Genomic DNA, 22853 nt, shown 5'->3' with positions numbered 1-22853 from the left:
CGATTGTAATGTCTTCTTTTTACATTCCTGCACATGGTACTCCCAATTCTTTCTTTTATTACAATAAATGTGAGTGACACGCTCAGATACTAATATCTTATGATTAATAGATGTAATAAACATTATTTCCCAATGTGGGGCCTTAACCAAATCCATCACAAACATGAACAATGCAAAATATCAATATACAACAGTCTCAGTCCAAATTTCAGTGCTGCTGAATCTCAGAAACTGGGAAAAAAATAAGACCAGACTGCATGCTAATTACATGCCAGCAAAAGTCTGTCAATTTTGTTCTTTAGCAGCCGGTATTTGTGTCATTTTAATACACTAGGTCAAAAGGAGAAGACGCTTTGCCTCCTCATGCATAACAACAAATACACCATCAAATAGCTGAATGGACGTACTTCTCGCTCTCCTCCCCTCTTTCATTTCTCCTTGGAAAACACGATTAAAAATGGGCACACTTCATATGCTGTGACTGCAGTGTAAACACTTTTATTGCTCCAAGATTACCAGTTTCAGTGTCTTATTCTGCCATCAATAAAATACAGTTGGTGAAATGCGTACAAATCCTTCCCGTCCATGAAAACTGGTGGCAAACATGATTCTCCTGATTCTCTTTGATTTGGAGAATCATGTTCGCAACCAGCTTGCACTGACAATATGAGAATTTTAGCTGTGTGCTTTTTATCATTTGAGAGCATTTTACCAGGTGTGTGTATTCCATCAACTGGATTTTTATCAAGAGCTGTATACGTGGGGAGTGCCTTCCATGCTTCGATTTCATGTAATGCAACATGGCAATTTTATAGCAAGTTCCAGAAGATTAAATGAAGGTGAGATATGACTGCTGAAACCGGTCATCTTTGAGCAATAGAAGTGTCTACACTGTGATTCTGGCGTATGCAGGGAATTAATTTTCAGCCCTACCGATCACCCCACAGCACAGTATGTGTACTTTAAACATTATTAAACGCACCTCAGCACACAGCATGGTACTGATAGTTGACTGTGTGAGTGCTTGATATCATCTTCAGGAATTTGATTACTGTGTAATCTTGCATCAAAAGGATGTAAATCAAACTGATTAATCAATTTGGTAAAGGAAAACATGGTCCATTGCAGACCATAATGTGCTTTATTAATTGTACGATCAGCAGATTTTGACATTAAAGTCATATTTAAGCACATGTGGATAACCATCACACGATTTATCACATTAGGTGCAGCACATAAATCAAATTACTATTCCACATATAATGCCACATTTTATATAGTCCATATACATATATACATCATGCGTAGATAAAAGCCATGTCAACATGTGACGACGTATGTGGACTGTGTAAAATGTGACCTCATATGTAGAATAGTAATTTGGTTTATGTGCCGTGTCTAATGTGACAAATCATGTGATGGTTTTTTATATGTGCTTGAAAATAACAAATGTCGAAATAGAAGCTGATCATATAATTAATAAAGAATATTACGCTCTTCTTCACAAAATTTTTTGAAGCTGTGGATCCGTGCAAAAACAAAATTATAATTATTAATCAACATTATTAAAAGATATATGTCTGCTTCACAACTTTCCAACTTGAATATGGACATTTTTGTTACTTATTCCAAAAGATAAAAAAAATATTATCGCATTGGCATGTGCTGAAAATATTGTGCTTTTCTCAGTATTAAGAAGCATTGAGTACTGTGCATAACATTACATTTGTAATAAATAGACTTACAAACATGAAGTGCAGCTGTAACACAGTCAAATCTAACTTTATGCTTAAAATAATCTCACTCAAAGAATTTGACAATTCAAGGAATAATAAATACAAGCATTTTATTTTATTTCTACAACAATGATTTAAAATATTCTTTCTCGTAACAGAACACAGACAAGTAACAATGTGTATATGAAACAGGATGGAAGTCCTGCTAAATGATGACTGTTCATATTATACATATATTATGCGCACATGTAACATACTGATGCACTTAAATATCACAGGAACAATAAATTGGATACAAGCAGCAGGGGGAAAAAAAAATTGAAAATTACTAATTTTCTTGTGCACGACAAGAACAAAGTTATCTTTCTTTTATTGCATCCAGGAGAAAGCATATCACATGCTGTAAATAATATCTTTGTCATATAATAATACATCAAGTCGTAAATGTAGAGTTTCAGCATCTGAATTACATGTGAAAATACTTCATCTGTCCCAAAAGAAATACAATTCCTATATGGCTGCAAAATCAGATGCGATAAGAAAAATTTTCTGTACTTTGTGTTGTAAAATTAAATAATTTGTGAACTCAACACAGATACTTTGTTAATATCTTTTTCATTTGAATACAAAAGTGTTTCCTCCTCCAGACAATGTTTAACAAAATAAGGATTTTATATAACACACATCAGCATGTGATGTAAAATGGTATACTACTTTACACTGAAAGCACGAATCAAACATGAGGTGGATAGAACTAATATTCTGTTCAGTCAAAACTGCAACTATTCCAAGTCAACCAATATATGGAAACATAATATTGTCAAAATATAAAGCAAAAATTTCTTAAATCAGAAAGTACCATGCAGGGCAAAAATGTAACAGAAAAACAAACATAAAAATATAATTGTGTTATGCAGATGGAAAGAAACAAATGCTCTCCTTCCTAATTTTCTAAAGTTTAAGTGCAATTACATTCCGGAACTGATTAAATAAAACAAATACTTTGGTATGAATGGTGCACAGTTCCTCTACTTATTCATAAGTAAAATATCTGGAACAGGGCTATCTTACACTGGAGAATGTGTAACGCAAGGAACATTGTTATCTACTCTACTGTGCATGCAACTGATTTTTAAGGGTCCTATTCATCTCTTATACTACAGTTCACCACTGCTGCGATGAAAACATTCCTGTAATGTACATACTAAAAGAGGGAGGGAGGGAGGGAGGGATGGCTGGAAGTAAATATGAAAAAAATATAAAACAGTCTGCCTCAATATCTTACACAGAAAATTCATTCACAGATGATATTCGTTTATAAATTGAGATGAATGGATAGAATAATAACTTCACAATCACGCATTATTAACAAAAACCAAGTTTAATTCATTCAAAAATAACCTGAGCCAGTGCTATACTCTTGCACATTGAAAGTGCAAGTGGAATGCTGATTATCTTAAGAAATTGAACATAAATTAAACAGGAATGTGATTTGACAACCTTCTCTTTGAAAACAATGTAGTTATGGAACTGGGATGAATAGAGATTACTATTTTACAACAGTCATTGCACACAAATATTTGGTGTACCATACTTTTTAACCAATTATCAATATTTATCACATCAAATCAATAAGGAAGATGCAGAAGAGTGGGCACAAGTACATTCATATTCATCAGTAAGGTGATACTACATGCAAAGCACAATGATCTTTTTACTTGGAAAAATTATAAGCAACAAACAAATTGCCTGTAACACTAAGCTGACAATATGTCATAACCTCCTCATCTAATAATACTGGCTGCATAAGGATTAGTACTTGAAATTTCATACAGTCACTTTGCAAATATTTGATGTTTTACACTGATAATGGCCTTTATTTTTGTGCTTCCTCTCCTACAAAGCCAAACTGACTTGAGAGGAAATCATGTATATGATAAGAAAGCACTTTTTTTTATTTTAAAGACAGTTGTTGTCAGTTGTAAGGTTTAAAAATGTCCTCTAATACTGGTAACCATTTGATGAAATGTCAATATCTGTTCAGTATATGTGCAAATGCCTTGTAAATGATATTGGAATGAGTGACTATACAATACTATAGCTGTAACAGATAAACCACAAATATCTGTGAAAAACACAAGCTATAGAGACAAAACTGTAACTCAGAGAATGTTCTGACATCATCATCCAGTCCAATACATGTGATACAATGCTTACGCAGCTTAAATCGAATAAATGAACAAAATTTTACAATAGTGGCCTTAAATGTCACTTACAAAGTTACAATAGATATGACCGGTAATTTGATACACAAACTCTAGCGCAACACTTTCAATGTACCAGTATTGGTACCATAAACTAGGCCTTGGCCAGGCTCGGGCGCCCAGCGGATGCAATTCAGACTAGTAAAGCTATTTTCACGATTCTGCTCAATGTCACGTAGGTGACACAGGCGACCACGGCCTCCTATTGAACGACCAGGTTTTGCATCTTCCATACGAAAAATCTGTGCTACAGTAGGGCGATCAGTCGGAAGTACGATACGTCGTGATGCAAGGCCCACCAGCAGGTGTCGGCAGGCAGGCGACAGTGACACAGACACAGCATTCTGTTCAAAACTTGTAGTGTACAGGCACTGCCCCAATGACTCCCATTCTAAACTATATACGCCTGAAAAACAAGAAACAATGTTATGCAGTCTATAAATGATGCACACAGAAGTATCAGATAAAGATAATGAATAGTACTCTGACAGGTACAATATATCATACTCGACAACAATGAAGGTGGACTTTTTTTTGCCATCAGTCTTCTGACTGGTTTGATGGGGCCACCGTGAATTCCTCTCCTGCGCTAACCTCTTCTTCTCAGAGTGGCACTAGCATTCTAAAACCTGAATTATTTGGTAGATATATTCCAATCTCTTGCTGATTCTGTGGAGGACTTCCTCATTAGTCCACCTGCTTTTCAACATTCTTCTGTAATACTACATCTCAAATATTTTGATTCCTTTGTGTTCTAGTGTTTACACTGTCCATGATTCACTACCACATAATGCTGTCCTCCAAATGTCAAAAAATGTCTCTAAGCACTATGGGACTTAACATCTTAGGTCATCAGTCCCCTAGACTTAGAAACTACTTAAACCTAACTAACGTGCGGACATCACACACATCCATGCCCAAGGCAGGATTTGAACCTATGACTATAGCAGCAGTGCGGCTCCGGACAGAAATGACTAGAACCGCTCGGCCACAATGGCTGGCCAAAATGTCATTCTCAGAAACTTCTACCTCAAATGAAGACCTATATTTGATGCTAACAGACTGCTGGCTAGGAACATCCTCTTTGTCTTTGCTAGAGTGCTTTTTATGTCCTCCTTGCTTCATCCATTGTGGGTCCTTGTGCTTCCAAGGTAGCAGAACTCCTGAACTCCATCTAATTCGTGACCACCAATTTTGATGTTAAGTTAGGAATATTTCAATATTCTCATTTCTGCTACTTCTCATTACTTTCACCTTTTTCTGATTTACTCTCAAGCCATATTCTGTACTCATTAGACTGTTCATTCCATAGAACAAATACTGTAACACTTCTTCACTTTCACTGGGGGTAGCGATATCATCAGTGAATCCTATCATTGATATCCTTCCACTGTGAATTTTAATCACACTCCTGAATCTTCCTTTTATTTCCGGCACTGATTCTTTCAGCATAGATTAAAGAGTATGGACAAAACACAGCGCCCCTCTCCCACACGTTTTTTAATCCGAGCACTTTGCTCTTGGTCTTTCAATCTTATTCTTTCTCTCCATTTTTGTACATATTGTATATCATCCACCTTTCAGTGTAACTTACTCCTACTTTTCTCAGACTTTCATACATCTTGCACCAGTTCACATTGTCCAATGTTTGCTATACAGCTACAAATCCTATGAGTATATCTTTATTTTTCTTCAGCCTTGCTTCTATTCAAGTGCGAAGTCAGAAGTGCCTCTCTGCTACCTTTATCTTTTCTAAGGTGATTAAAAAGTAGTTAAAAATACACCTTGCGCACTGAGATGCAAAAATGGCCATTCGAAGGAGTAACATGACATGAAGGCTGTGGCAGGTTCAGCAAGAATCATATAAATCAGGTGTGAGATAAATGCAAATAGACCTCTTGCCAAGGAGTAAACAATACTGGTAACAATCTAAAAATTTTACACACACAAGGAGGAGGGGAAAAACCAGAAAAAAAACACAGAAAGTAATCTACAATGACAGAACAGCCTGACAATGTACCTTTGACATTTTTCTATAACTGTAATTAACTAATTAACAAATTATTGTACAGTTTAAGTGCAAATAAAGAAGGATAAAACAGTAAGTTTGAATATTAAATGTTGTGGGTTCCCAATGGCACACTCAAATACCTCAAAATTGATACAAAAGATATAGGAATTTAATAATCACTTCACAGCAGAAATGATCAAAACCTCTTTTATGTGTTTGCTGTGACTGTAGGCAACATATGAGGATGAGACCATGGATAACTTAAGGGCAATTTCATCTTAAATCATGCAGGACACGTCAGTTTATGAACATGAATTTCTCTATAAAACAATATATAGTATGCAGCTATATAATTTCATCTTGATTTTTGTAGATGGTTCAGTCCTTTGAAAAATGTCTAGGTTCAGTCCTTTGAAAAATGTATATTTTGTAAATAACTCTTAAAACACATCTGTGCAGACACACACACACACACACACACACACACACACACACACACACACACACACACACCCCTTGATGCAAACTCAGCTCGCACGCACACGACCACAGTCTCAGTCTTGGCAGCCATAGGCTTGACCATGAGGGATGCACTTGAATTTGTGAGTGTGTGAATGTATGTTGTCTAGATCTGATGAAGGACTGTTTGGCCAAAAGCTTTGTTTGACAGTCTTTCTGTTGCGTCTATCTGCAACTCAGCATTTCCACTATATGGAAAGTAGCAACTGTCCTTTTCATGACATAATTATAAACATTACCTTCTCTGCTCCAACACTCTATATTACGTAAATATTTATTATTGAAAATTTAAAAAATCTCATTTTTATGAGTTTCTACGAATTATTAACTCAAATATCTCCACTACAAAACTTAGGAAAATTGCACGCTACATTGTTTGGTTAATGTGTTAGTAGTTACTGCAATTGAAGTGGGTATTTTTTTCCTGTGTAAAGCATTAGAAATTTTCCAACATTTTGCGTATTTAGCATCACTGAATTTCCAGTGCAATATTTGTGTGTTGGCAACTCTGTTTCCAGCTCTGCTCTTTTTATAAAAAATGAGTAAGAACTTGTACATGAATCATTCTGTATAGATTTTTGTGTTTGGTTTGAAGTTTTTTTTTGTTAGGCACAACGTCAATGAGGAACACCATGTCAACGAGGAAATACAGAGAGAAAAGGTGAGGTATGTGGACTATGAAAAAAAGATACAAGAAAGTGGTGTTTAAGAAATGTGAGAAACACTTCACAATTGTTGGAAATCTGTTGGAGGTGCTGCAGAAATATCTTCATCCTCAAATAACTGTGCTACCATGACATCCATTGTGCAGGAATTGCTATACTTGGTACAACAAGAAATTTAATGATAACCTACCTGAACAATCACGTTCACCGGAATGTGAAACTGAAGAATGCAGTGCAGATGTTTATATTCCTGGGTGTGAAGTTGTTGATCCAACTGAATGTTAGCATTTCTGTTTTAGTCCCTAATACATGACCCCTTAAACGACCAGGCCAGATAATAAGCACACGAAGAAAATGATATGTACAAAGAAAAGTGGAAGAACTTGAGACAAGTTTCACACAAGCAACATCTTAAAACCTTTGCAAAGAGCATAATGTAGATTCACTTGCTGGAGAACCTGAAGATAGTGACATGTGCACGCAATGTGATGTGTGGTTTCAAAACCTAAACACTGCTATCTCCACAGCCACCTATACTGAGAAGGTACAATTACTGACACTGATACCTGACAGATATTCCCAGCAGCAGATACAGACATACGTACCAATTTCCTCAAATTATTTAGCTACAAAACCTCATAAAATAAAGAATGAAAACATTTGCACACACCCAGATTCATATTGTGGCATCCATGGTAAGAGGATACGCTTAATGTTGGTCTGGAATTTTACCTAAGTGATGGCAAAGATTGCAGCATGCAAAATCCTAATCAGGCTGATGTTTTCTCTGTTAGTAAAAATGGCAAAAAGATCAGTAAGAGAAGCATATCTCCTAAAAAAAGGAGAACGCCAATTTAAAAACAACAGTATCACAGGGAGGAAGTGCAGAGTTATAGACGTGATGCTTTTGTGTGTGTGTGTGTGTGTGTCAAGAGCCACAAGATACATGTTGGGTGCAAGAGTGTGAAGTGTTTCCTGGTGCTGAAGGGACAACTGTTAAACCAGTATAACTTCATGATACTGACAATGAAGTAACATATGCACTGTGGGAGGGAGGAGAGTTTGTGAAGAAGACAGCAGAGCTTGGGAAGTTACAGGCATTGGGTCTTGAAAAGAGTAGCTCACCTTCATTCCTGCAGGATACAAAGACAGGCCACAGTAGAAATACTGCCACATGAGCTCTCCATTTCAACTCTGCTGAGAACTGGTCTTCTGCTTTTTTGGAACAAAGTTCAAAGTTACCACTGGCACACACCACATGAGTCAATATTCACATGTTGCTCACTTCCTTGGAATATCACACTGTTTTGCTATTGTCAGTGATGATCTCATTCATGACAGTGCACATGCATGCTATACTGTAAGCATGATAATTGACGACATAGCATCCAGAGGCCATGCACTTCCTAAACATGTGTATGTGACTAATGGTGCAGCATCTCATTTTAAAAACTGGTTTAAGTTTTACGAGCTTGGAAAACACTGTATAGGTATTAAGACAAGAAACAGATATTTTCAGCAACAGATCTTGGAAAAAGGGCATGTGACAGTGTAGCAGGTCTCTGTAAACACCTTGCAACTTGATTTAATCTTCAGCATGTAGCTGTTGATGCTATAACAGATGGTATTGGATTTGTACAGACCATATAAAACTTACTACAAAACATAAAACTCATATTTCAAAATGAAGGTAAATTATGGAAATTCGGTTTTAAAAAAGAGCCAAGAGAGGTCTGTTATGATGCCAGTGGCGGGAATTCAGTCAACTCATTACCAGGTTGCATTCCTGAGTGGCACATACACTGCAAGAACAGTTCTTCATGAAATGCAGCCTGTTACTATGTGTGAAATGCAGAGATCTCAGTCTACTTCAGAAGGCTTTGTTGTGAGCAAATTTATTTCTTGTTTGTATGACTATCAGTGATGGGTGGGACAGATAATTTATGTCTATCATGAGCTGCAAGATGTAACCATTTCCTTTACGACACCTCATGGTCAAATTGCCATCATCAACAAATCAGTGTGGAGTTCCCATTTCATCAAAACTGCTCTTGTTGGATCATCCTTGTCCATGTGCAAATTTAGCTTGGCTATAAAAGTTCAAAGAGCAGCAAAAAACTCTTTTCAACAGTGCAGTATTGATTTTTACGGTGTAGGCAATTTCACTTCCTGGAATGTCATAAAGAAGCAAAAACATGACAGAAGACAATAAAAATTTGTGAATAATAACAGAAACAGAAATATATATATATATAAAGCTTTTTTCCTGTATGCTATGTTTTTAATATATAAAATGCTTGCAAATGAACAATTGTTTTCCCACTCACTTACAAGGCTGTAAAATAATTATTTTGAGTAAGATATACCAGTTCTACATTACATTTACTCAATATCAGCAATAAATTTAAATTTTTAAGAGTCCAGGAATTCTTTGACATTGAGAGTGGCTACGTCTAACAAAAAAATTTCAAATTTTGCACCACAATACTGCCCACTCTGAATGTACCTTCCATAAGTAGCGACTAACTAATGTACCATGCAATTTTTAAAATATTCAGGACGGGGTTTTAGAGAAAATAATTTATAAAGATGCAAAAAATTTCAGATTCTCTTATCTTTATGTAGAAATATTTTAGAATTTAAGAATTTCAGGCATTAATGTCATAGCTGCCAGTTAGCAGTTTTTCCACTTAGCATTTCTCAAGACGAATTAACATACTGTGACTATTCATATTTTCAAAACATAATTTTGAAGTCTGCTAAAACTTATAAATTTTTTAGCTCAATTTTCCAAATTAAAGATGAGAAAAAGCTCAGAAAGGTGTATGTGTTAGTCATGTCTGATAGTGTTGTGAACAAGGTTTTTATTAAAAATAATTTCATGTATCAATTGTGCCTTTTTATGACCTTTTTTATTTTCTCTCTTGCTATGACATTTTCACAAATACTCCCATTTAGAAAGGTCTGTAATGTTTCAAAAAATCATCACTACCATTAAAATAATTTACTTTTTGAGAGGTGTCTTGTAGAACTTAGAAAAACATTTAAATATTGATGTGACACTTTCAATCTCGATCTGTACAATTTGAGATGAAGTCACTGTTCACCCCTAAATACTACGGATGTTGATAGGCAAACAGATACTACGAGTGGTCTCTCAGACTGCCTTTTTATTTTTTGTACATAAAATCATTGTTTAGGGGATATATTTCTTTACGATTTCCTGTTGTTCACTACATTCCTTGCAAGTATACTTTATAATAATTTGTATTTTTTTTATAACAATGCAGGGCACTAAACTCATTGTCAACTTTTAAATGCAGCAAAATATGCAGTATACTTTTATTTAATGCATTACTAAAATAGTTACCTGTCTACTCCTTCTCAGGATATCATCAGAGTACAATACCACACATTCAAAACATAACTATATGGAAAAACAAACTTCAGTTATGAGAGATTGTATGTGAAATCAACTCTGAATTTACTATTTATTGTTGCAGTGGAGAGCAACTATAGTACTCTGTAATTCTAAGACAACAGGAACATTGCCAAATTTTAAAATTAAAAAAAAAAATGAAGTCTAAAGTAATTACGTATTCCTATGAGGTCCTGAATAACATTTTAACCACTTTCAGCCTGCTCACATAACCTGCAGAGCTTCCTTGAAAACTTCAAACAAATCTGACCACCACACAGTTGACACTAATTTCTGGGCTTCCACTTCAAACAAGGAGGGTAAAAGGCATGGGTTTTTCATTTTTCAAAGAATTCTTTCTGTGTTTGAGGCTCATATCTCCAAAACAGCAGCATTTTCTATGAGACCTTTCACCATCAATGCAGTCCAAGCAATGTGGTGTTCCTTTGTTCTTATGCTAGTTGTTGGCTTCTTCAGTTTTCTCCATGATCACCAGCTGTCGCATCTTCATCAGTTTCAGTTTCCTTCTCGGAGTTAGTGCCATGTCACCAATCTTCTTAGAACAACTCTTCATTGGTTCTTGAGCATCCACATCCACCTCATGTTAAACACATTGCATAAAAGATCCTATTTTCACACCACGGAGAAACGGTAACATTCAACCAAAAAAGATGCTATGGTACATCTGTGAGACCTTCCAACGTACAAAAATAAGAAACAGATCACAGCAGTTATGGCACATGTGGCTTACCAATAAACAGGAAGGTACACAGAAGAGTACAATTTACTTTGCAGGAGTGTGTGACATATGAGACGATAAATCGTAGTGGTCTGAGAGATGATTCATAATAGTTAATGGTTAAATACATTATGCACAAGGAACAAAATTAAAGGGATCACTGAATGAAAACGGAAAAATACTCAGAAATTTTACTGCCTTTTAATCATTTGAAAATTACCAATATTTGTTTAGGCAGAAAGACACACAAATTTACCCGGCCAGCAGGATACAGCTCTACTACAGATTATATAATAATAAAAAGATGGATTTCCTGGACATGTTAAGAGACACCAGAGGCCATCAAGGAGTGAATACTACATCAGGTCACTTCTTATTGGTGTCAATAATTGACATCTACACAAAACAGAGAAAACCAAAGAAAACAAAAAATTGTTCAAATGGCTCTGAGCACTATGGGACTTAACAACTATGGTCATCAGTGCCCTAGAACTTAGAACTACTTAAACCTAACCTAAGGACATCACACAACACCAAAGAAAACAGTTAAGGGTCAAAAAGAAGAACAAGTTCTTAAAGTTTACCTTTTAGAATATACGGGGTGTTCAAAAAGCCTCTCCAGGGTGCCATACGATTGTTACCTGTGTGTGCCATATGCCACAGTGAATATACCAAAACGAAACTCAGCTAAATACAAGTTATTAATTTATTGAATATTCATTTTTACTTACAATATTTCACATTAAATGTTCAAAGTGCCCCCCCCCCCCCCCCTGTTGCTGAATACACAATTTAATTAATCTAATCATGTTTCCAAACACAAGCTGTAACATTTCTTCTGTAACAGAAGCAGTGAGTGTGGATATTGCAGTTTTCAATTCATCGATGTATTTTTATACGATCTTTATAGACAGTTGCTTTTGTTGCACCCCAGAAGAAAATGTAAAGTGGTGTTAGGTAAGGCAATCGTGGAGGCCAAAGTCCCTGTGAAATTATGCGATCACCAAAAACATTAGCAAGCAGTGACATCGAAAATAACTGTTCAGTATTTCGCTTAACACAAGTTCTACTATGAATGGGTACCGAATATCACAGCAGTAGCATTGTGTGTTTATTGTTTTGTTGAGGGACCCACAATCCAATGTCTAGAAATTGCAATCCAAACTCCTATTTTCACAGAATGAAATGGTTCCTCATGAATACACAATGGTTTTGCAGTACTCCACATACAAGAATTTTGCGAATTCATGTACCCGGATAAATGAAATCATGCCTCATCAGTGAAAAATGTTTCATTAAGAATATCCCTTCCATTTTGTTGAACGAAATTTTTGAACCATCGACAATAACGCAGTCTCTTGCCATGATCAGTATTTTTCAGTTCTTGCACAACTGCCACTTAGTATGGGAAAGTTTTAATTTTTTCCTTACAGCCGCGTGGGCCATTCCGACACTAATATCTATTTCCTGGGCGAGTTTTCTTACTGATTTGTTTGGACTCATGGACATTTTATTGGAAATATTGAATAGTTTATCCTCAGACAAAATGCTAGGATGACCACTTCTCGGTGCATCTGTCACTGAACCCATACTTCGAAATTTGTTAATCAAATCTCGCACAGTATCGCGATGTGGAAGTGTTGTCTCCAGGTAAACTGAATTAAATGCTCGACGAACTGAAACTGTGTATTTACCACCAGCTTCGAACACTTGTTTGACCAAAAACTAATGTTCTTCAATGGTTAGCAGTTTAACAGTGACAAAATCTAACCAAACGAAGAAAGGAACTAAACTTAAATCTTCAAGTCAACATGTAACAACACACATCAATGATACTACTGATGCTGGCTGAGATAAACGAAACAGTGGAATTTTGGGAGAGTCCACTTGAAGGGAAGTAACCCAGGCAGGCGAACAATCATATGGCACGAGAGGCTAACAATCATACGGCACTGCGGAGATACTTCTTGAACACCCCGTAGTAGCAAAAGAGATATCTATAAAAAACAGTTGACAATGACATTAGCAACTTTAGAAATGGTAGAAGACTTGTGAGAAGAATGGCAAAACTTAAGAACAGCCTTATTGAATACAGCTAATGAGGTTCTGGGGAAGAAAAGGAAATACAAGGAAACGTAGAGGGGTAATAATTTGGTCACCAGAGATGGGAAAAGCAATTAAAGGAAAACAACTTATCTTTCAAGATCTGCATGAATAATCCCACTAATGCGGAATGCATAACTCAAAAAGTGCATGGGGAACATTTTATTTGCAATTCAGAGCATGATTTACATGGCAGACAAACTATCGCCTATACAGTGATGAAATCACTAAACAGACAAGAAAACTATTGTATACAAGATAATAATGTACGACAGAATGAATGGGTAGCTCATTATACAATTTTATGCTGTGGTGATGCTTTAATTCAGACATTACCTAAACTAAACGATACAAAAGGTCTGAATGATTTTGACATGAAACAACTGACGGAAATACAGGAAAGCCACTGGTTCGGATGATATTAATACAGAGCTGTGGAAGTATGGAGTGTTATTAATGCGTTACACTGCTTCACATATTTAACCAATATTGGAGAAATAAGAAGGTACCAAAAGACTGGCTGAGAACTGAAGATAATATCTATCTTTAAATAGGGCAATAGAAATAAATGTAGTAATAATTGAGGTAAAAGCCTCCTGGATTCAGCCTATAAATTATATGCCAAGTCCTGAATGCAAGATTTAAAAATGTAATGGAAAAGTTAATATTTTTCGATAATGTGAATATAAAAATTTATATCAGCAAATGGAAAATGTTGAACATAAATGGAGTTCTTTTAGATCATAACACTAGACTAAATGTAATTTTATATGCAGATGACCTAATTTGAATATAGAGAATGAAGATGATCTTCAAATGGGAATACATAAGTTGCAGCAGAAAGCTTACAACCTAACATTTATTAGAAGATAAAACGAAAGTGATGCCATTTCAGGGCAGACAACCAGTAAGATCCAAAAAAGTCTTGAACAGCCATAACCTTGGAGCAAGTAAAACATTTTAAATATCTAGGATATGACATAACTTACAAATACAAAAATGATGTGGATCAAAAATTAAATAAATTTACTTCCATATGTGGAGCTACCATAAAAAGTTTGCAGAATAAAATCAGAAAAGAAACCCAGCTAAATTTTTATGAAACAATAGCAGCACAACACTTATTTATGGAAGTAAAGCATGAGTAACAACAAAAAGACACCAAGAAAGTGGAATACAGGCACAAGAAAAGAGATTTCTAACAGGAGTAGAAGGATATACAAGGGAAGATCGAAACAGTAACAAATATATAAAGAAATATTTCGGAATATATAACCTAATTGGGAAAATACAGGAAAATATTCTGGAAGAAGAAATGTAGGACGACCATGCAAGAGAGGGGTACTTTAACAGGCAATTTGTCTAATACATGTAATCAAGAAGAAGAAGAAGACTGACTCATGAGAGACAGCAGGAAGCAATAGCACTTTGGGTAAGAGGAAACTACAATGTTTTCAGGCCCTTCCAGTAGCCAACAGATTGTCTGTACAACAATAATGAAGTGCTACAACTAATGAAAATATTATTTCCCTGATAAGTATATAAATAATACAGAAAAATCTTTTGTTTAATTCAGTATCCCACCCCATGTCATGATTTGAATGTAAATTGAGCACGGGAAGAACAGTTGGTGAATAATTCCTCATCACAAAGTATTTATTACTTTTGTCTGCTATTTTGGAGTTGTTATTCCAGAAATGGTTGTTTAAATCAACAACAAAAGAGACAACAGCTTCACTAACTGTCTTAAATGGATAACATAATAGTGGTCTAATGTTGGAGAAAGTTCCCACACGGTCACCACAGATTTTGCTGAAATTTTGTGTGAACATTTGCGCATGTCCCAACTACTGCCAATTTATTACTTGCAGAGATAGTCATTTCTTTGACCTTATAGCCCAGCTATCAATACTGCACATATGGGTTTTTAGCAACCATAAGATATAATATCTCCAGCAATACTTCTTGAAAGAAACAAAACTAGGCCATCTTGTACAAGTTTTTGAGCTTTTCTAAGTGAAAAAATAATAATATAAAAATTTCCTGAGGAATTTTCATATGGAGAATTTGAAGCAAAACTGGACAAAATATAGACGCTCAAATGAAATGTGAAGTTAATCTTTTTGTATCTCTGAAAGTAATTGCATGTAATAAGTTACCAATACACGATCTTAGAATATAAAATTTCATTCTCGTACTGTTTTCCAATAGTCTACAAATTGAGGGCAAAGTTGATGATTTTTCTATAAATGTCAAAAATGCCATTTTTGACTCAGTTTAACAGAAAAAAAAGAATCTTCTGCAAACTATTTTAAACCATTTTCATTAGAAAGACCAGCAATGTGAGCGTATAAGGCCCTAAAAAAGAATAAGTTGGAGTTGCATTGAAAATGGGCCCTGCTTCTGTTCGTTCTCAAATCAAATCTGACATCTTTTAAAATATTCCACAGCTGTTTAGTACTGTCTGTGGAAAATGATTAAGAAATGATATTCTGTCAGGCAAACTGCAAACAAGTAGTCTTTTTTGTTTTGTTATACATCTCTCTAGCATTCAGCTCTGTAATTTTTATAAAAAATGAAATGGAATAAGGAATACAATAAAAAGAATAGTTTTCTCTTTTTGTGGCCCTAATAATCTGAAGCAATCACATTTAAAAAAAAGTAATTTTTTGGGTTCAGCCTAACCAAAATTTCTTCCCAAATAATCCCATCAGCAACATCATCTGACCAGCAGTATGGTTTTCCACATGAAATTCTACAGCAAATTATTGAAACCTGTAAAAAATTCAAGCAGTTTGGAGGAAACATAAGCTTAGGATCCTAAAAGAGATATCTTGCAGCTTTCAGCTCTGAAACTTATAGAAATGAATCATTAGGCTTGGGATCCTGTGTAAAGAAGCACTTATCAGGCTTTGAACTTTTGGTAAAGAAACACACCTGTGGCTGCTGTTGCACAGCTACTAGGCATGACCCCTATGGTGATGGGGAAACAAGCAGTGATTAAGCCAAAATGAATCACAGCAACACATTTATACAATTTTTTGTCAGTGCTCTAACGTTCCAGATAAACTGCCAACTATACTAACACAAAGTTTACTATACCTCAAATTGGGATTTAGCTAGCTCAATAATAGCAATACGCAATAAAAAGACATACTAATACAGTAATTCTCTATGAGATGAATCCATTCCAAAAAGTCAGGAAAACTGCTATGAACTTCACCAATTTTACACAATGTGACTGGAGTAGAACCGCAAGGCTATTTATATAATGTGTGTTGCAGCTGGTATGAGCAATTTTACTACCATTATCTCGATAGCCTTGGTAAAGCACAGTTAATATGTGAAGTTTATAACCAATTTTAGTCTGTAGTTAGAGCACAAAACAGACTGAAGTAAGTCATGATGAGTTGTATCAAAAAAACATCCCTTTTTTTGAGTAATTCAGATTTTATTTCGCATCCGAGTCAGCAAGAATTTTGATATTGCCTTTTCCAGACAGTACTAAACAATTGTAGGATATAATAAAAGATGTCACATGTAATTCGAGTACCAGCGGAATATGGTCCCATTTTCAAAGCACCTCCATTTTGTTATTTTTTTAGGGCCTTTCTAATAACTGGTTTAAGAAAGGTTTGCGGAAGACACTTTTTCATAAAAGTGGGCTAAAAGCAGCCACTTTTGGCATTTTTAGAAAAATTGACAATTTGTGAACTATCAGAAACCAGTAGGAAAAGGAAATTTTACATTATAAGACCTTGTATTTGTAAGCTATTAGGTGCAAAGTTTCAGGTTTATCTCGCAATTGCTTCCAAAGATAAAAAAAGCTAAAATTCACATTTTTAAGCTTCTATTTTTTTTTGGCAGACAACTTCAAATTAACCATATAAAAACGGCTGGATCTTTTTTTTTATTTCAATTAAAAATTCAAAAAATGTTGTACAAGATGGCCTAGTTTTGTTTCCTTCAAGAAAGTATTGTCAAAGATACACTCCTGCAAATTGAAATAAGAACACCGTGAATTCATTGTCCCAGGAAGGGGAAACTTTATTGACACATTCCTGGGGTCAGTTACATCACATGATCACACTGACAGAACCACAGGCACATAGACACAGGCAACAGAGCATGCACAATGGCAGCACTACTACAGTGTACATCCACCTGTCGCAGCAATGCTGCTATTCTCCCATGGAGACGATCGTAGAGATGCTGGATGTAGTCCTGTGGAACGGCTTGCCATGCCATTTCCACCTGGCGCCTCAGTTGGACCAGCGTTTGTGCTGGACGTGCAGACCGCGTGAGACGACGCTTCATCCAGTCCCAAACATGCTCAATGGGGGACAGATCCGGAGATCTTGCTGGCCAGTGTAGTTGACTTACACCTTCTAGAGCACGTTGGGTGGCACGGGATACATGCGGACGTGCATTGTCCTGTTGGAACAGCAAGTTCCCTTGCCGGTCTAGGAATGGTAGAACAATGGGTTCAATGACGGTTTGGATGTACCGTGCACTATTCAGTGTCCCTTCGACGATCACCACAGGTGTATGGCCAGTGTAGGAGATCGCTCCCCACACCATGATGCCGGGTGTTGGCCCTGTGTGCCTTGGTCGTATGCAGTCCTGATTGTGGCGCTCACCTGCACGGCGCCAAACACGCATACAACCATCATTGGCACCAAGGCAGAAGCGACTCTCATCGCTGAAGACGACACGTCTCCATTCGTCCCTCCATTCACGCCTGTCGCGACACCACTGGAGGCGGGCTGCACGATGTTGGGGCATGAGCGGAAGACGGCCTAACAGTGTGCGGGACCGTAGTCCAGCTTCATGGAGACGGTTGCGAATGGTCCTCGCCGATACCCCAGGAGCAACAGTCTCCCTAATTTGCTGGGAAGTGGTGGTGCAGTCCCCTACGGCACTGCGTAGGATCCTACCGTCTTGGTGTGCATCCGTGCGTCGCTGCGGTCCGGTCCCAGGTCGACGGGCACGTGCACCTTCCGCCGACCACTGGCAACAACATCGATGTACTGTGGAGACCTGACGCCCCACGTGTTGAGCAATTCGGCGGTACGTCCACCCGGCCTCCCGCATGCCCACTATACGCCCTCGCTCAAAGTCCGTCAACTGCACATACGGTTCACGTTCACGCTGTCGCGGCATGCTACCAGTGTTAAAGACTGCGATGGAGTCCGTATGCCACAGCAAACTGGCTGACACTGACGGTGGCGGTGCACAAATGCTGCGCAGCTAGCGCCATTCGATGGCCAACACCACGGTTCCTGGTGTGTCCGCTGTGCCGTGCGTGTGATCATTGCTTGTACAGCCCTCTCGCAGTGTCCGGAGCAAGTATGGTGGGTCTGACACACCGGTGTCAATGTGTTCTTTTTTCCATTTCCAGGAGTGTATATGCCTCAAATTTGCCAAGAACTCATGGGTGAATTATTGATAACAGTGCTATGGGGTCAAACAAATGACTTTACCTCCAGAAGTATTGCATCAGTGGTAGTGAAACTTTACCAGTGTTTATTGGAAACGTGTGTATGTTCATGCAAAATTTCATCAAAATCTGTGATGGTCATGCAGTAATCTCTAGAACACTTGTCATGGAATGACCCAATATTTACATTTGTTGTATACAATTTAGGAACATTTTTTTTAAGTTACTGCAAGCAACAAAATCACTGAGATAAATGATGGAGTAATTTGATATGACTAAATAAAATGATTGCTCTAGTGAAAACAGGATTTCATTTTTGAAACTAACTTTTTTCACATAATGGCTGACTAAATGGAGAGGAAGATTATAATGTTACCAGTCCCTATACATCACTAACTTTCTCCCATGTCTCCTGTATCTACTTTGAATCTGCATCATCAACTTCCCATCTCTCTCTGCCAGTTCTGACCTAGAAAATCTTTCCGTTGCTACCTGCTCTCCAGTATATGCTAAAAAACAGCTTTCACACTAGTGTAAAACTAATGATAACTAGTTCACATCTCTTCCAGACACTTTGTCATAGTTTAAAGGAAGCTTAATTATACAAGACAATTTCTGAATGTTTCTATTGCACTCACCAAGCATTGCTGTAATACACATGCGATTGGATGGCAACAGTGTAACAAGGAGTGCACCATCTTTGGAAACATCAACACTTGCATCATTGTGAATTTTACATTCCGAGACAATAACATTCTTCTCAGCTGAAATTTCCAAAAAAATTAAGATAATACATTATATGTAGGTCATACAGAACATAATATAAATGCAAGAAAGAAAATGTGTGGCGTGTAACACTCCACATATGTAGTCAGAAATAAGGAGATAAAATTAAAACATATGATAGACGTGAAACACAGTGAAAGCTTACAGATAGAATGCCTGTTGCAATACTGAAAACTGTTCTATACCTCACTGAAATGTTTGGGGGGGAGGGGGGGGGGGGGGGGGGGGGGGGGAAGATGAGTGAAGAAGAATTAACAGATGCTGCTGAAAAATGAATGTCTTAATTAAACAGAAGCATCCCTCAGAGTTACACAGATTTTTTCCCCTTTGTCTTTTTATAATCTCTCACACACAAAAACACTTGACTTCAAAACTTAATTGTTTAGCAGTCTTTCATTGTGTCTGTCTATAACTCAGCGATACCCGTATGTGGTTTGTACCAACCAAGACAGACAGGCTGTCACAGTAACAACAAATATGAAACTAAGTAAGAAAAACCCACTGATTTGTATGGAATAAAAAATCTGATATTGCTCAAGTATGTGACTAAATAGCTTATTTAGAAATAATGCTATTTCTTCATCATACACTTCTGCTTTAGCTATACAAATGAACCGGAGTAACCAGTCAGGAGTGAACTGTTGGGTGTGAACAGTCTTGTCCTTGATCAGTTCATAAGACATGTCATTATTTTTGCAGGAGGGAGATTTTAATTTGCACTCACATGACAGCTATTAAGAGATCACCATTTGCATCTACATAAATAAAACAAAATCCTTAACAATTAATAATCTTGAATGTAACTATACACTTAACAGCCATACAGATAGCATTAGAATTAATTTAGCATTTAGCTAGTTCAGACCAATAGATTCAAGCACTATATTACCTGTTTGACTAACAGGAACTCAATTCAAGAAGATTTACTATGACAGGCTCTGTAACAGAATACTTGCTGATTTCTCGTTATTAATCTTCGGGTTGCATGTCTTATCAGTCTGCCAGTCTAAGAACTTTGCAAATGCAGCATCTGTTTTTCAGACTACACTAATTCACAGTAACATTGAGCAACCTGATGGGCATTGGCAAGCAGCTGCAATTCCACTCTGGTTTGTTACAAGTTGTGAGAGATGTGGTTGATTAATAAATAAGCAATAATATTGCATTGCCTGGTATAAGTAGTTAGCGCTTTGTTGGTTTTCACTGAGTGAATGCTGACATTTTCAAACTTAATGACTGAACTTGGGAAGGTATGGAAAACTGGTTCATATCAAGGGTTGAAATAACTAGATACCATCTCACAGTGGTTGCTGTGAGGTCTTTTAGACTTTGATTCCTTAAATATAACCTTGTTCTGGGGAATACAGGCAGTACAAAATTGATAAGGCTTTCGTGGCTACTTGTTGACAAACTGCCTATTGGCTTCTGTCTCGGGTTCTTCAGCCGACATTCATCTAATGATTTTTCTGACGTTTCACCAGCACAAGTGGCTGGCATTGTCAAAGCTTCACCCTCCATTGCCGGTGGTGAACTGGAGCCGAGCTTGTGGCAGCAGACTATATGAACCTGGTGCGCCAATGTTCGAGGGCTTCTCTGCGGTCACTTCCGGTGCTGTTCTCCTCTTGCTACCTGCGACGGTCGTTCACTGCAGTACAGGAAGCTTCTCTGAACAAGCGCGTGTGATAGTGCTTCTCTACAGCCAGAACTTCCATGTCGGCGAATTTTATTATGTGGTCGGTGTCATTCAGTGCGTGCTTTGCCACGGCCGATTTCTCCACCTGCCCCAACCTGCAATGTCGCTTATGCTCTTTGATCGTGATGTTAATTGATCGTCCAGTCATTCTGACATAAACTTTTCTGCATGTGCATGGTATACGGTATATTCCCAACATTGCAAGTGGGTATCTTTTCTCCTTCGCCCACTGGTCAGAAAATAAAACGCAGTCCAATAAATAGTGGCGCACAGTGACCTGGACGTCACAAGCACCACACATTGGGGGGGTTGGTCCTCTTGCCGGAGCAGGAAGCCATGCGTCATAGAACGGTGGCCTATCTGAAGCCGAGTGAGGAGAACCTTGTCCCATCTACGGCACTGAGAAAGGAAGTACACCACACACGCGTTGTGGGCTTGACTAAACGGAGCTTATTGTCAGTCATTTTCAGCCACTCATCCTCCCACAGATGCATGACTCGTGAGCTCAACAGCGAGATGAGTGCGTGCAGGGGGATGGCACACTGAAAGACTTGTGGACTGAGACATGCCTCCTTGGCTGCGAGATCTGCCCTTTCATTTCCAGCAATGCCGACGTGCCCTGGAACCCACCAGAATGCCACCTACTTCCAAAGTCATTTTAGTTGGAGGAGGGCATCCTGGATGGTCTGGACTATTTTATCTGCAGGATACAAATTTTGCAATGAGTGAAGGGCATTAAGTGAGTTGGAACAGACAAGATATTTAGGACAGGGAGGGCATCTCATCTACTCCAGTGCCCGCAAGATTGAGACAATCCTGCATCAAAGACAGTAAACGCTTGAGGTAGTCAGATCTTGAGGACATGATCTGGAAAAACAACAGTGTAACCAACAGAATCCCCCCACCCGTTATGACCCATCTGTAAAAACAGCTGCAAGAAACTTACCCCTGGCTAGTCAAATCCCCGCGTGGTGGACAGCGTCAAGCATCCACAAATAAGAGGGCCTCACTGGCCCATACACAATGCATCCATAGTCCAGCCGCGAATGCACAAAAGCCCGATAAAATTGGAGGAGTCGCACCCTGTCCGCTCCCCAAGACCTGTGGCTGAGGCACTTGAGGATGTTCAGTGCCTTCAGGGTTCTGGGTTTCAAGTCTCAAAGGTGTGGCAACCATGACAATCTGGAGTCAAAACTGAGGCCCAGAAACCGCACTGTGTCTCTAAAATGAGATATAGTGTCCCCCATATGCAAGGCAGGCAAGTTAAAAGGATGACGAGAATGATTAAAATGAACTAAAACACTACTCTGGGGGACACCATTCTCCTGTTCAAACCGATCAGACAGTGTGTCACAAACTCAGGTCTGAAAAAACCGCTGAGACAGGAAAGATTGAATGAAAATGGGGAGGTGGCCACAAAAGCCCCACTGATGCAGTCGTATGAGAATACATTGTCTCCAAGTAGTATCATTTGCCTTA

At 37.7% G+C, this 22853-nt stretch overlaps 1 protein-coding gene across 2 annotated transcripts in view; it reads right to left on the bottom strand.

The window, feature by feature from the left end:
• Nucleotides 1-1829: 1829 nt before the first annotated feature.
• LOC126327838 (uncharacterized) overlaps nucleotides 1830-22853 on the bottom strand; it is a 298189-nt gene continuing 277165 nt past the window's right edge. For both annotated transcript variants that reach the window (XM_049995920.1, XM_049995922.1), the window contains exons 24-25: nucleotides 19534-19659; nucleotides 1830-4406 (exon numbers count right to left, since the gene is read on the bottom strand). In XM_049995920.1, coding sequence (XP_049851877.1) covers nucleotides 4054-4406; nucleotides 19534-19659 — 479 coding nt within the window. In that variant the 3' untranslated portion in view covers nucleotides 1830-4053. The remainder of the gene's footprint in view (nucleotides 4407-19533; nucleotides 19660-22853) is intronic.

The sequence above is a fragment of the Schistocerca gregaria genome, chromosome 2 (genome assembly GCF_023897955.1).
Source record: "Schistocerca gregaria isolate iqSchGreg1 chromosome 2, iqSchGreg1.2, whole genome shotgun sequence".
Taxonomy (NCBI): domain Eukaryota; kingdom Metazoa; phylum Arthropoda; class Insecta; order Orthoptera; family Acrididae; genus Schistocerca; species Schistocerca gregaria.
Note: the sequence above shows the minus strand (reverse complement) of the source record. Positions and strands in the feature narration are given on the sequence as shown.